Source organism: Arvicanthis niloticus, chromosome 11 (assembly GCF_011762505.2).
Source record: "Arvicanthis niloticus isolate mArvNil1 chromosome 11, mArvNil1.pat.X, whole genome shotgun sequence".
NCBI classification, from domain to species: Eukaryota; Metazoa; Chordata; class Mammalia; order Rodentia; family Muridae; genus Arvicanthis; species Arvicanthis niloticus.
The window spans coordinates 78,490,806-78,506,425 of NC_047668.1; the positions used below are offsets into that span (position 1 = coordinate 78,490,806).

General features: G+C 38.6%; 1 protein-coding gene across 3 annotated transcripts in view; it reads left to right on the forward strand.

Annotated features, from left to right (window-relative positions):
- Fbxo11 (F-box protein 11) overlaps positions 1 to 15,620 on the forward strand; it is a 73,487-nt gene that overhangs the window by 56,499 nt on the left and 1,368 nt on the right. For all 3 annotated transcript variants that reach the window (XM_034514466.2, XM_034514467.2, XM_034514468.2), the window contains exons 12-22: positions 5,174 to 5,391; positions 6,553 to 6,638; positions 7,898 to 7,992; positions 9,958 to 10,080; positions 10,189 to 10,274; positions 11,284 to 11,360; positions 11,444 to 11,587; positions 14,065 to 14,175; positions 14,646 to 14,753; positions 14,914 to 15,022; positions 15,521 to 15,619. In XM_034514466.2, the coding sequence (XP_034370357.2) occupies positions 5,174 to 5,391; positions 6,553 to 6,638; positions 7,898 to 7,992; positions 9,958 to 10,080; positions 10,189 to 10,274; positions 11,284 to 11,360; positions 11,444 to 11,587; positions 14,065 to 14,175; positions 14,646 to 14,753; positions 14,914 to 15,022; positions 15,521 to 15,619 (1,256 nt within the window). The remainder of the gene's footprint in view (positions 1 to 5,173; positions 5,392 to 6,552; positions 6,639 to 7,897; positions 7,993 to 9,957; positions 10,081 to 10,188; positions 10,275 to 11,283; positions 11,361 to 11,443; positions 11,588 to 14,064; positions 14,176 to 14,645; positions 14,754 to 14,913; positions 15,023 to 15,520; position 15,620) is intronic.

Consider the following 15,620-nt stretch of genomic DNA (forward strand, 5'->3'; position numbering starts at 1 on the left):
GCAGAGGCAGGCGGATTTTTGAGTTCAAGGCCAGCCTGGTCTACAGAGTGAGTGCCAGGACAGCCAGGGCTACACAGAGAAACCCTGTCTCGAAAAACCAAAAAAAAAAAAAAGTTGTTTTGGGGCTGGAGAGATGGCTCAGTTGTTAAGAGTATTCTTCCAGAGGTCCTGAGTTCAATTCCCAGCAACCACATGGTGGCTCACGACCTTCTGATATAGAATCTCATGCCCTGTTCTGGTCTGAAGACAGCGACAGTGTGCTCACATACATAAGACAAAATTGTCTTGAAAAAAGACAAAAAAGTTGTTCTCTGTTGGAGACACTTATTGGTAATAAGTCCTAAATAAAACTCTACATTCTGTGTTTCTGCCTGTGTTTTCTTTAGGCTGTAATCAGATGTTATATACAATTCAAGTATCATTTATGAATACTTTTATAGCATTCACAAATGATTAGATGCACAAAGGTAATTGTAGCCTGACTACCAAGTCTTCATTATGAAGTACCTACGCTTAGTTAGTAAAGTCACTTTAGTCGTTTGCTCTTCTGTCTCACACCCCATAGGTATGTGTCCACAGATTAGGCTTTACAAGTACTATAACAGCATTTTTTAAATTTTTATTTTATATTTTATTTACATTTAAGATGCCATTCCCTTTCCCCATTTCCCCTCCCTAGAAAACCCCTGTCCCATGTCCCCCCTTTCCTTTTTTGCTTTTATACATTTTTTTAAAATGTTAATCAAAGGATTTATAAGTTTGATAATGCTTGATCAGAAGTGTAACCCAATACCCAACCTAGATATAAAAACTATCTTTGACTGGTGGAGACATGTGAACATCTGCCTCCATGCCCCCTCTCTCTTTCTCTCTCTCATCGCCTAGCTTCTCCTCTCCTTCATCTTCTCTCCTTACTCCATCTCTTCCTCTCAGTACTCCTTCCCACTTAGCTCCTCCTACATATCACTCTTCCTGTTAAAGTAGAACTTTTCTCTCAAAATACAATTAGAGCATACTTATTCCTATTTGTACCAGTGAGGTACTTATAACAGCATTTAAAAAAAAAACCTCAACACAGTGTTAGTAGATTGACAGTTCCATTTAAGGTTAATGAAAGGATTTCTAGCAAATTACAAATCAGTGAGGGAAAAGGAGAGAAAGAAGTGTCTGTTTGGCCTGTCGTGTCTTGTGGGTTTGCTGCTGTGCTGCGCTGTGCTGTGACACAGTGCTGAGAATCTGTTAGAGCTGTGCTCGTCCAGCGTGTCTTGTGGGTTTGCTGCTGCGCTGTGCTGCGCTGTGACACAGTGCTGAGAATCTGTTAGAGCTGTGCTCGTCCAGTCCAGCATTACTCCAGCTTGTCCCCTGGTGGCACGTCATTACTGGAAGTCATGTCCTTCACTCAGGACTGCCTTTCTAAAATTTTGCTTTTCTCTAGAACTACAAAGAATAGCAAAATAAACACTAAAACTACACACTTGTCTATTATTTATCTTTAAAAACATTCATATTTATTGGTCAGTTTTTTAAAGTTATCTTTTTCTGTGTATACTATGTTCCTAGAATTTAAATTCCTATAATCCTAAAATGAATCATAAAAGATTTTAAGGGCTGGGAGGTAGTTCGTTGTGTGTAATGGATGCCTCACAGGCATGAGAACCTGAGTTTGGATCCCCAGAACCCATCTAAAACACTGGGTGTTATGTTACTTACCTGTAATCCCAGATCTAAGGAGGTCAGAGGTAATACCAGAAGCCAATTGGTCAGTTTATCTAGTCAAATCAGTGTGCTCAAGGCTCAATGAGAGACCCTGTCTCAAAAGATAAGGTGGAAGAGGGCTGGAGAGAAAGCCACCTCAGAGGGTAGGAATACATCCTCCTCACAGGCTCCCAGTGGCTCATGCTCATCTATAACTACAGCTCCAGAGAGACCCAAGAACACCTACACTGATAACACATGATTCAAAACACATTTGTAAAAAATGAGGTGAATCACATAGAGGAAAACATGGTAGCCTACACTTGTGTACAGATAAGTGTTTATTTGCTCATACACATACATGTACTTACTTAATGTGATGTAGAGAAACACCCAAATGGGATTTAAAAAAAAATGTTTCTTTTAAAAACTATGGTTTAAAAGAAAATAAGAGACATAAATAAATGAAAAGTTATGCTACAACTTCAGAGTTTGTTATTGTTAGTTGTATGTTTGAGTACCCTATTTTTTAAAAAATAAAGAAATAAATAAACTTTTCAACTAGCTTCATCCCATCACTCATAAATTTTTTGGGAGATTCTTTTTCAGATGAAATCTCACAATGTAGTGCTGACTAGCATGGAAATTACAATGCAGATCAGACTGACCCTTAAACTCACAAAGGTCTGCCTGCTTCTATGTCCTGAGTGCTGGGTTTAAGGTTGTACACTGACATGCCTAGCCTTTTCTTAGTGTGCATAGGTGTTTTGCCTCCTTTGTGTGTGTGTGTGTGTGTTTATGCACATGCACACATAGTACCACAAGAGGGCATCATCCTCTGAAACAGGAGTTACACATGGTTATGAACCATATGTGTGCTGAGAATTGAATGCTTGTTCTCTGCAAGAATAGTTTGTGCTCTCAATGGATGAGTTCTCTCTCCAGCCCTAGAAATTCTTTTGTAAATGTTGAAAACATTTACCATCTTATAGTTCCAGGCCAGCCAGGGCTGCATAAAAATGTCTCCAAATTCTCCTTTGATAAAGTATTCCATACTGTCCTGTCCTGTTTGCCCATTTGTACTATTTGTGTTAGCCTGTTCTTTGTTGTTGGTAGAATAGTTATCACAGGCTAGTGGAGAGGAAGCTGATTTTGACTTATGGTTCTGGTATAGGATGAAGTTGCTGCATTTGATAACAGCTGTTTTGTGAAAAGAAATCCAAAATGACCTAGAGCATAACATGGGCTGAAAAAGAGTGCGAGTGTTTTTACCCTGGTCTTCTAAGCAAACAGCCTGTATTCAGTCTCAGAAGCTCCAATTGGTGATCCTTTCTAGTCCTAGTCACTTTCCAGAGACCTTGCCTCTAAACACAGATTTGATTTGGTTTGGGGAAGAGGTGTGTTCTGGTATTTTTTGGGTTGGGTTGGTTTTAGTGCACACATAAGAGGCCCCTACCTATAAATAGTTATCAACAGCTCATGTCCCACAAGTCTGTTTCCCCACTTCATTTTCATATAATGTGTGTGTTCGCCTACATGTATGTCTGTACTATGTGGATGTAGTGCCCTTGGCATCCAGAAGAGAGGGTATTACATTTGTTGACAGTTGTGAGTACTTTGTTGGTTCTGGGAATCGAATCTGGGTTCTCTGGAAGACCAGCCAGTGCTCTGAGCTGCTGAGCCATCTCTCCAACCCTACCCTAAATCTTAATAACTGCCAATGGGAGTTTCAGAAAGACAAGCCAGATATCTGTTTAACTTCAATAGAAGATCCTCTGCTTGACTTAGTGACATTTGTTACTTGAGAATTACACTCTAGGACATTCTGTGGTAACGTTAACTTATTCTGCTCTTTATTCAGAGTATGCAACATTTGGCAGGTGCTTTGTAAGTTAATTTATAACTTGGGTGATGGACATTGATTTCAATGAGAATACTCCTTTTTTTTTCTTCCTCCAATTTTACTAAAGTTGAGGTTCTACTATGTAGCATAGGCTCGCCTTGAACTTAAGACCCCTCCTGTCTTCTTCTGCGGTCTGCAATACAAACACACACCAGCATGTTTAGGCTCTTTCTTTAATTTGGAAAGGTTTGTTTCATGATGAGTCCCTTGTACTTCCTACTTTGTGGTAATTAATAAAGATGACTACATAAAACTTATAAGAGGTTTTATAGTTTTATATTACAAAGTGGTATACAATGAATATAAATTCATATTACAGTTTGGCTTTACTGAATCATTTTACATTTATACTGGAGTTATATCTTAACAAAATAGATATAGTTCTTTACACTATATTTTAAAGCAAAATGTGTCTAGTTTCTTGGGTTAGGATGAATGAACCTTGGTTTATTTCTAATTTTTTTTTAAGACAGGATCTCTCATAACCCAGGATGATTTCAAGCATCTTATATAGCCAAGGCTGGCCTTGAACTCTCCATTCTCCTGCCTCTGCCTCTCCTTTGTTTTCCAGGTGCTAGTGTCATAAGCCACCATACTTTTCGGTTGTCTGTAGGTCAGTGTTTTGTTCATCAATACTGTTTTGAAACTAAGCCTCTGTGGTGCCAGCTAGCTGGAACTGCTGCTGATGTAATCCTCCTGCATCAGCCTCCAGAGCATCTAGGCCTGTGTGTCGTGCTTATTGTGCCTAACTGTAGGTCATCTTTTACAAGTTGATCGATTGGAACTATTTTTCTTTTTCTTTTTTTCTGCTCTTGAGGATCGTTTGAGGATCAATTGTAGGCATTTTATTTTTCCCACCCTCCAACCAATCTGTTGCAGTTGGTTGTATAAGTGTTTTGTTTGTTTGTTTGTATGCATGCATGTATGTACCAAATGCATGCTTGGTGCCCACAGAGGCCAGAACACATTATTGGCTCTCCTGGAACTTGAGTTAAAGACATGATTGTGAGCCACTCAGTAGGTGCTGAGCCACACTGAAGTAGGCTGGGAACCAAGCCTAAGTTCTCTGCAAGAACAGCAAGCGCTCTTAGCTATTGAGCCATCTTTTCAGCCCCAGTTTGTTGGTATTTATAAAGACAATCAACATGTATTTTTTTTTTTAATGACTTCAGCTCTTTGGTAAAGGATAATACATTTTAAGTACATAATTACATTTGTTGAGTACAACTTTATATGGTTTTTTTTTTTTTTCCTACTTTTGATTGCATTTATAGTAACTAGAAAATTTGCTGGGCAGTGGTGGCACATGCCTTTAATCCTGGCAGAGGCAGAGGCAGACGCAAGCAGGTCTCTGAGTTTCAGGCTAACTTGGTCTGCAGCGTGAGACCCAGAGCAACCTAGGCTATACAGAGAAACCCGGTCTCGAAAAAAGAAAAAAGATTTGTATTGTTTCTGTATTATCATTTGAGCTTTAATGTCTTTTTTTTTTTGTTTTTTTTTTGTTTTGTTTTGTTTTGTTTTGTTTCATTTCTATTTAGAAAGTAGCCTTTACATACAGATCTTAACTTTTTTCAGGGCTACTTTGAAAGTTGCAACATACACAGAAACAGGATAGCAGGCTTTGAGGTAAAAGCCTATGCTAATCCCACAGTGGTCCGATGTGAGATTCACCATGGGCAGACGGGAGGAATATATGTCCATGAGAAAGGAAGAGGACAATTTATAGAGAATAAAATCTATGCAAACAACTTCGCAGGCGTATGGATTACCTCAAATAGTGACCCAACAATAAGGTATTTGCATAATTACAAATACAGGTTGGTTTGTTTTTGTTTTTGTTTTTACTTCCGAGAAAAGTGAAGATACTGAACATTAGCTCTTAAAATATTTTTGTGTGTGTGAGGCTGGAGAAATGGTGGTTAACAGCATTGGCTGCTCTTTCAGAGGACCCGGGTTCAATTCTCAGCACGCACATGGTAGCTCACATTGTCTATAACCCTACCACCAGGAGATTCAACACCTACACACAGACATAAATAAAAGCAGGCAAAACACATAAAATCTATAAAAAAAAAAAGTAATAAAAACAACTGCACAGTACACACACACACACACACACACACACACACACACACACACACACTAAACATCTGATTGCTGTAAAATGGGTTTTTCTGAATGCATCTAAATGAGAATAATTATTACACTTTTTAAATGTTGTTCTGTTCTTTTATGAGCAACTAAAAATGCTGTGTTGCTCATTGTTTTGTTTTAATGGGGTACCTGGTCTTTGTTATCTGTTTGGCCTCGAACAGATTGTTTGGCCTTTGCATCTTGAGTGCTGGGATTAAAGGCATACACTACCATGCTCAGCTGATTTAGTTTTAATTGTCAAGTTATCTGTTAGCTTTATGAAAATGTATTACAAACTTTCATTATATGTTTCTAAGCCAACTAAAGAAATGGTTTTAAGTGTTTCAAGGTAATGTTTGAAATACTATTTTGAAGTTGGGAGTGATAGCAAATACCTGTATTCCTATCACTTGGGAGTCAGAGGGTGGAGGAACCCCACAAGTGTGAAGCCAGCCTGGTCTTGTATAGTGAGACTCTTTAAAAAAACAAAACAAAACAAAATTAAAACAGCAAAAAGAATATTAGTCAGGATCTGAAGACATAGCTCAGAGCTTGCCCAGTACTAGCCAGGTCTCTGTATTAGTTCAGTATTGCAAAAGTAGACGTAAATAAATGCTTTTTCATTTTAGGTAATAGGTGGTTTGTTTTTTTTTCAAAGCCTTAGTGCTTGAACAGACTAAAAGCGAATTTAGAAATGTCTAATCATTTTGCAAGTTAAGAAACTTTTAAGCCCAAAGAAGCTAAATGATTTTCATATTACCACAGATGGTAAAATAAGCTTTATTAAGTATATGATTTTTAAAAATTGTTTCACATTATAGGGGGAATTCTATATTTAATGGAAATCAAGGAGGGGTTTATATCTTTGGTGATGGACGGGGCCTTATAGAAGGAAATGACATTTATGGTAAGCATATGATTTTGTTGTGTAAAACTTACACATTAGCCTGTCCTTTTTTCCTCTGTGTGTGTGTGTGTGTGTGCGCGTGTGCGTGTGCGCGTGCGCGCCTGCATATAAATGCGACACATAGAGATTACTGAATGAGGAGACAGGTGGGGCATGCTCAGTCCTTGGCCTCTCCTTTTCTCATAGCTACCTGTACATTGCTCAGCTCCTCTTGCTTCCTCTGGGTGTATCCCCACACCCCTGCTTGATGAACTTGAGTACCTGCTTATTCTTGGAGACCTTGATCAGTTCTATAGCACACTAGAGCATGGAATCACATACCTTTTGGATCGTATGCCACATAAACATGGTGTGTTTGCTGAGGTGCCTCTGTTTGCTCACACAGTCACTTTGTGGCCCACAGCCCAGGGATTGTGCAGATCTGTGGCTCTTGCTTTTTGGGGAGGCGGGGAAAACACAACAGTAAGACTAGCCTAATTTCTTGATGTTAACAGTACTCTGTTTTGAAATTATCTAAATGAGAGAAGTGATCTAGTTCTTTTAAAAGCTTCAATAAAGGGCTAGAAGATGGCTTAGGGGTTGAGATGACCCAGGTTCAAGTCCGAGCACCCACAACCATCTGTAACTCCAGTTCTAGGGTGCCCATGAGTCCACAATCCACAAACATTCATGAGAACATAATACATAGCACAGTGGTAAAACTTAAGAATACAAAATTTCAAAGATTATTCTTTGATACATAAACATTTATGCAATGCTATGTATACAAGGTATTATCCCAAATATCTCAGGAAAATGTAAATGAGACCCTAGACCTAAGGACTGTGTTTGATTTTTCTTGCATTCACTAAATATCTAATAATGTTGGTTGAAATTCAGTCTACTTTGAGCTCAGTAAATAAGGGAAGTACCCCTTACTAAAGCTTTAATTTAGCAAACTGATGTACTGGACACATGGTATTCACATCAGTTCCATGAGATAGACACTAATATCTCTAGTTGTTAATCAGAAAACAGGCATGAAGAGGCTAAAACACTGGCTCTAAGTCATATTGGAAACAAATAGGACATTTGACAGCCTAGCTTGATCTCTGTTAATCTGCTCACAGTGTTTCTACATCTGCTTATACTCTAGTCCTCTTAACTGTGTCTTGTAACACTAAAATTGTGGTACATGAATTGCTACTACTGCCTGATGTAAAATTACTCCATGCTACTAGGTTCTAAACATTGGCTTTGTAAACTTTATTTTTAAATAGGTAATGCGTTAGCAGGAATTCAGATTAGGACAAACAGTTGTCCTATTGTTCGACATAACAAAATTCATGATGGACAACATGGTGGGATTTATGTGGTAAGTTAATGAATGTAATAACGTAAGCTCCTGCATGAAAATCAAGGCCCAAGGCGAGGGATGTGTCTTGTTGGTAGAGTGCTTATCTGGGGTAGATTCAGTTCCCACCACCACTTAAACCAGGCCTTGTGGCCCAAGCCTATAATCCCAGGATTTGGAAGAGGCAGGAGGATCAGAAGTTCCAAGTGTCATCATAGGCTGTATAAGCAGATTCAAGGTTACCCTGGACAACATAAGACCTGTCTTCAAGAAATGGGAGGGAAGGAAGGAGAAACTACAGAAAGTGACTTATTAAAAAACTTATATGCATGATCTTGGCGGTATCTTTCTTAAGCACCTGTTTCTCTTAATTCTCATGTTCAAGCCTTATATTAAAATATCTGTTAAACTCCTGACTCTTCCTTCTGTTATAAAAAGAGGTAGGGTAACTAGATAGGAAGGGCCAGGATTCCAGCATGGATCTGGGCTGCATGGTGGCTTCGTTGGCAGTGCGCTTGCCATACAGGCATGGTGGTCCAGAACCCACTGTAAAAAAAAAAAAAAAAAAAAAAAAGATGTGGTAGCTGTTGAGGATGTACTCAGGAGGGTCCCTGCAGTGATCAATGACCACAGGGAGAAGAACAGACTTGAGGCGAGCTAGCCTGGCTGCATAATGAGCTTGACTTGAAAACAGAAACACATGACAAGATTATATTATAAACTTCTAGATTATGAATTAGTGTGTAGACTAAATACTAGTGTTAGTCTTCCTTTGAACATATAAATGATTTCTAGTTCTGATATGTAAAGTAGCTGAGTACTTTGGGGTATAAGAGATAGAACCTCTTTAAATGTGTGTTTGTGGGTAGGGCAATGCACACCACCTCTCAGTGTGGAGGTCAGAAAACTTCTTCTGGGAATCAGTTCTTTCCTTCTACCATGTGGGTCTCAGGCATCACAGTCAAGTCCTGAAGCTCAGAGCCAAGCCTGCGCGTGCTCAGCCATCTCAGCTACCCTTAAAGGCTTACTTACTGGACTTGGTATCTGCTTTGTGTTGTCACACTGGAATTTTGTCAGTGTGACTACTTTGTGAATCTGGAATTCTATAAAAGCAATGTATAAACCATAACCACCACTGCCACCCCCAAAAGCTCTCAAAACCTTAAAATGAAACAGCAACCTCGATCTTAAATTTTTTTCTGAATGTGGTAAAAAAAATTGATATTGAGACCTTATTATTTTGGAGTGGTTTCACAACAAAAGTTTTAATAACTTTGCTAAATGAAACATTTTTAATGTTTACACATTTAAGAAGTGTTCCTTAGCTTTAAAAAAAATGCTTCTTCTCTTAGTGTGATGTATTTAAAGTACAGAACTATACAATGGGTATTTTAAAAACTTTAGAAGATTAAACTCAAGTAAAAGCTACCTTAAAATAAATGTTATGACGGTATGTGACCCCAATTTAGGAAGAGTTAGGAGGGTCAGAAGTTGGAGGTCAGCCTGTCTAAAAAAATGAAAGAACTAAGGAAACTCAAAATTGGCCCGGGTGTAGTGCTGCACTCAGAAGACAGAGGCAGGCAGGTCTCTGAGATCAGCCTGGTCTACCTAACTTGTTCCAACCTGCCCCAACTACACTGTGAGGCTGTCTTAAAGGGGGGAAGGGCAGTTTAGGTCCTGCACCATCCTTAGTAAAGAGCAGGGAAAGGCCTGCAGAATAGCTGAGCACTTGAAGACCAGGAGAGAAGACAATGTTGGAAGGAATATGCTTAGTAGTTGAGCATATTCCTAATTCACGAGTCCTAGGTTCAGTTACCAACACTAGAAAAGAAGAAAGTTGTCATCATTTCCTTACCATTTCCTTAGGAAAAAAAAAACAAAAACCCAAACACTATAGCTGTTGGCAGAACTGTTTGAGGAAGGAGTACACGTAAAGACTATTTGCTAGGACAACATGTACAGTAACCAGTTTTAACTTGTATTCAGCATGAAAAGGGACAAGGCGTAATAGAAGAGAATGAAGTTTACAGCAACACTCTGGCTGGCGTCTGGGTGACAACTGGCAGCACGCCAGTTCTAAGAAGAAACCGGATACACAGTGGCAAGCAGGCAAGATTGCTTACTTGGTCTTCTTTGAATCGGTAATACTTTATTATTTTTTTTTTTTTTTAAAAAAGTATGACATGAAAGAGTTCTTTTCTTTCCCTTCAAATGTAGGTTGGTGTTTACTTCTACGACAATGGACACGGTGTTCTAGAAGATAATGACATCTACAATCATATGTATTCAGGGGTTCAGATACGGTAAGTGCTTTCTTACTTGGCCTGCTTTTGAGAAAGACTTAAGAGTATGCAGACTATAAAAATGGTGTATTTAATGGGCAATCAGTCTGTTTTGTGTATTCATTTCTCTTTGCACGGGTAGCTTTTCTTATTCAAGTGTTAATGATATATGCCAGAAGAGCTCAGTTCACTCTTGTGTGGGCCAGAGTAGTTCAGTGGCTACCTACCCTTACCCTATTCCTGGCATGGTCATTGGCATTCTTTAAAATGGAAACTTCTGTTTTTATGCTGTAGTTAGTAAACAAACTTTTTAAGTTACTTATGTAGCCCAGGCTGGCTTGGAACTCACAGAGATCTGACTTAGACTCGGCTTCCACAGTTTCAATGCTGGAATTAAATATGTACACTAGTACCATGTCTATAGCATGAATGACTATTTAGATCTACTCTTAAATATTTTATGGAATTCTAAGTTTTGGGGGAGAAGGGTTTTTGACTTGTTCTTTGAGACTGGATCTCTATTTAGACCATGCTGATTTCAAATCGAGAGATCTGCATCCCAGATTCTGGGATTAAAGGGATATACCACTCACCAAACCTGGCCCAGGAATCCTCAGAGTCTTAATGATTATAAATTCAACATGTAACTTCCTATATGAGAAGAGATGTAAAGTTGTTTAACGTAGCTTATAGCGGCTCTATACATAATCTATAGCAAAATGATACAAAGTGTGGTTCTGTGGGGAAAACAGGATTAATCAGACTTTTAAGTACTCGTTCATTTCTTAAGAGTTTTTGTTTTGTGTATGCACGTGGGCAGGTATGTGTACAAAGGTACAGATGTCAAGTTCAGAGAACAGCTTTAACTCATTTCTTCTAACATGTGAGTTCGGGTCATCAGCCATGTTATCAAGTGCTGAGCCATCTCACTGGCCCTATGTAGTTCTTCCATGAGTGTGGCTTGTTGTTGTAAAAGATGATATACAAATGGGAGTGATTGAAATGGTATTGATTTCTTTCTCACCCATAGGACTGGAAGCAACCCCAAAATTAGACGCAACAAAATTTGGGGAGGACAGAATGGTGGAATTCTAGTTTATAATTCTGGTATGTTTAACCCATTAATTTTTTCTATGTTAATAAACTTTAGGAATACGCCTTCTAAATAATACCTAAATTTTACATTTTAGGTCTAGGCTGTATAGAAGACAATGAAATATTTGACAATGCAATGGCTGGAGTCTGGATTAAAACAGATAGTAATCCTACGCTAAGAAGAAATAAAATCCATGATGGAAGAGATGGTGGCATCTGTATATTTAATGGGGGTCGAGGTATCATTAATTTTGCATTAGTGAAAAACCCAGTTTTGTGTTGCTCTTCTATGCCTTTAATAATGATCAGTGATATCACCAACTAAAATTTACAGATGTATTTGAAACTTTGTCCATATCATATCACTAGCATCCTTAGATAGTTTAAAGGAAATGAGTGCCTAGAATCAGACAAATGAATATATTTATTGTTTCCATCTTCTGTCAGTTGTCAGGAAAGCATTTTGAAGGCAGAGTAACACCTTACTCTGGTTCTTTCACTACTCTAATTAACATTAAAATCAAGTTACAGAAGATGTGATGAATTAATGGTTGTGTAAACACATGCAACTCTGTAGCAAACAAGTGTTGATTCTGTAACTGTTAGAGAACTAAACATAGCCAACTTGATCCTGGTCCATAAAGCCCACCCAGTCTGCCTTAAGGCATTAGCCCACAGTGATTATCTTTCATAGATTGGGAGACAGTGCCGAGAGCAAAGCACAGCTGCTACTGTGTCAGCAACCCAAGACTCTGTATTATCACACATGAAGAACTATCAATACTTGAAATAATTTACCACCTCAGAACAGTGATGATTCAATCAGTTATGGAAACTCTCAAAGAGGTTAGATTTTTAATAATAAAAGCTAAGTAACATAGCTCATAGTCTTTACAAAATATAGTGAGGATACCTCAAGTGTAGAGGTTCACACCTAATGTCAGTACCTGGAAGCTTGAAGTTGGAGAAGTGGCCGGGCGGTGGTGGCGCACGCCTTTAATCCCAGCACTTGGGAGGCAGAGGCAGGCAGATTTCTGAGTTCGAGGCCAGCCTGGTCTACAGAGTGAGTTCCAGGACAGCCAGGGGTACACAGAGAAACCCTGTCTCGAACTCCCCCCCCCCCCAAAAAAAAAGTTGGGGAAGTGGTGTGGGTGTAAAGCCAATCTGGGCTCAGTGTGAGACTGCTCCCCGTCCCCCACCACTCCAAGACAAAGTACAAAGGGCGTGGTTTTCATTGCAGGGTATTGAAATATCTACAATAAAATAACTTTGGATATGTCCCTAGATAGTCAACTGGTAGGGGGCTTTCCAAGTATAATGGTTTGCCTATTATTTATTTTTTAATAGCTGGTAGACCATCTCTGTACCAACACTATGGTAGAGATAACTAAACAGTGAATAAAACAGTGTGACATCCATAAAATCTACAATTAAAATGGAATGGCACGTTGTTAATAGAATGTGAAGGAAACTGAAAATGTTTAGAAACGTGTAAGAGGCTAACAAAGCTGAAGCTGGGCAAGGTTTTCGATGTGCAGTCAGGGGTTTTAGCTGTCCTAATTGCATTAGAGGACCATGAGCTAGATCAGTGTATAGAGGTGCCTGTGCACAGGCCTGAGGACCTGAATTTAGTCCCCATGTCTCACAAAGTAGCCAGAGACCTCCATACATGCATACCTGAATTCATGTGTGCATGAGAATGAGGAAGACAAGCAAGTAAGCTGGTTAGAAGCAGGGACTTGCTATAAGGTAGGCAAGAAGTTATTTATAGTTACAAGGAAATGGTTGAATGCCTAAAGGGAGGGAATGGAGCAGTAGAAATGGTTCAGTGGTGCTAATCTGTTCATGCACAGGACCTGAGTTCAAGTACTAGCATCTGTATGATAGCTTACAGTCTTACCTAACTCCAGTCCCAGGGAATCCTAATGCCCTCTTTTAGACTCTGGCTTGCCTATGGTGCACAAACATGCATGGAAAATAAATAGATGGGACTGTGTTGGGGCTGGTGCTCAGTTGTCTATTGGTTCTTACCATGCAAGAGGATGAGAGAGAGAACATTGCAGTGAGCAATGTCCAGAATTGCCTGAGGTCAGATGTTTACTGAAATGTCTACACCCAAGTAAAATGTTTACGATACTAAAAACAGGCAGTAGTGGTTTTATTCATTATTGTTATTTTTATTAAAGTCTGTGTAACACTTTGCATGCCTAATACTTACAGAGGGCTGAAGAGAGCTTTGGATCCCCTAAAACTGGAGTTAAACGTGTTGTAAGCCACCAAGTAGTGCTGGGAATCAAACCCAAGCCCCCCTGGAAAACTAGCCAATGCTCTAACCACTGAGCCAATACTTCAGCACCTAAAAACAGGTTGTCTATAAACTAGAATACTTTTAAGACTTTAGATACAAATTGATTTTTAAAACCCTCAAAGACTGAATATAAGAGATTCAGATGAAAGGAGACAGAAATAAGGAAAATGGTCATAGTTCTGCAAATTACTAAAACCTTCTGAACTAAAGGACCAACTTATAATGCAGTGAGAAACAAGAAGCTAAATAAAAGGGCCTAGCAGAACTCACTGCATGCACTAGGCATGGCAGTGCATCCTGTGACCAAGAGATTATCAGCACTCAGGCCAGCCTAGGCTGCATAATGAGACCCTGGTTCAACAATATCTGCTATGTATACTAACTTTAATCTAACTATTTTAATTGTAGGTCTCCTTGAAGAAAATGATATTTTCAGGAACGCTCAAGCAGGTGTTCTTATCAGCACTAATAGTCATCCAGTCTTAAGAAAAAACAGAATATTTGACGGATTTGCTGCAGGTTTGTATTTCTTTATCTGGCTTGTTTTACAACCTATAACATGAACTAGAGTTTGAACATGAACTAGAGTAAGTTTGTGGTTAGATGGAAATACAGATAAATGAGTCCTCTGACAACTTCTAGATGTTAAAAGGAAAAAACAAGAAATATTTTCATTATTGTAAATAACCACTTGGAATTATACGATTTCAGCATACTTCTGGGTAGTTTCCCCTTTATACTTAGCTTTATCCTTTATTCCAGTCTCATTCCATCTGTTGCACTTTCCAGTAAGTTTTTAAAAATCCCCCTAGTTTACTTCTCCTGTCTGACTGTATAGAATGTCAGCAGTCAAAACTGAATATTGTTGATCAAAATACTTGCAGTTTATTTTTTAGCTAGTTAGCAAACATGTAAAAGCCCCAGCTTGGAGAGAGTTTGAGAATGGTATAAAGTGATGTGCATCTGCTTATTTGTAAATCTCACTTCAGGCATTGAAATTACAAACCATGCAACAGCAACACTAGAAGGCAATCAGATCTTTAACAACCGCTTCGGAGGCTTATTTTTAGCATCTGGTGTTAATGTGACAATGAAAGGTATGTTGTTCTTTTTAAGTTCTTTAGTGACCATGAAACATGGTTCCTTCTGTCACTTTCCAACTTAAGTGCAATATTTTATACAAGGAAAATCGATTTCTATTCTTACATACAACTGTATCCTCGGCTAGCTATTGAAAATACTTTTTTGTTTTTACAGATAACAAAATAATGAACAATCAAGATGCCATAGAAAAGGCTGTTAGTAGAGGACAATGTTTATATAAAATATCAAGTTATACCAGCTATCCCATGCATGACTTCTACAGGTATATTTCTAAATTACTAAGTTGAATATAGAAAAGTGGAAGTTAGTGATTCCTTTAAATTGTCATTGAGTAACCACATCTTTGGTTCTATTGTCTGCACTGAGCTCTAGAATCAAAGACTAAATACCGGGGGTGGGGGATGTAATCAAATTATTTTTATATATATAATTTTCAAGCCCTTTAGTTCTGACTCTTTTCACCCCCAAAATGATAGAACTATTTGAGACAAAGTCCTCCTGTGTGGTCCTGTAACTTGCTATATAAATAGACCAGGCTGGCCTTGAACTCAGAGAAATCCATCTGTCTCTGCTTCTCAAGTGCTGGGACCAAAGGCATGGCTGCCTGTATTTACAACCCAGATTTTCCTGAGCAGATAAAAACTATAGTTCCCTTTCACAGCCACTAAATAAATAAATAAACAAATAAAATCATAAAGTAATAAAATGCAGTGCTGTGAATTCCTGACAAGTTCAATAATCCAAGATTTTTGCTTTTTAGATGTCATACTTGTAACACCACAGATCGAAATGCCATATGTGTGAACTGCATTAAGAAGTGCCATCAGGGACACGATGTAGAGTTCATTAGACATGATAGG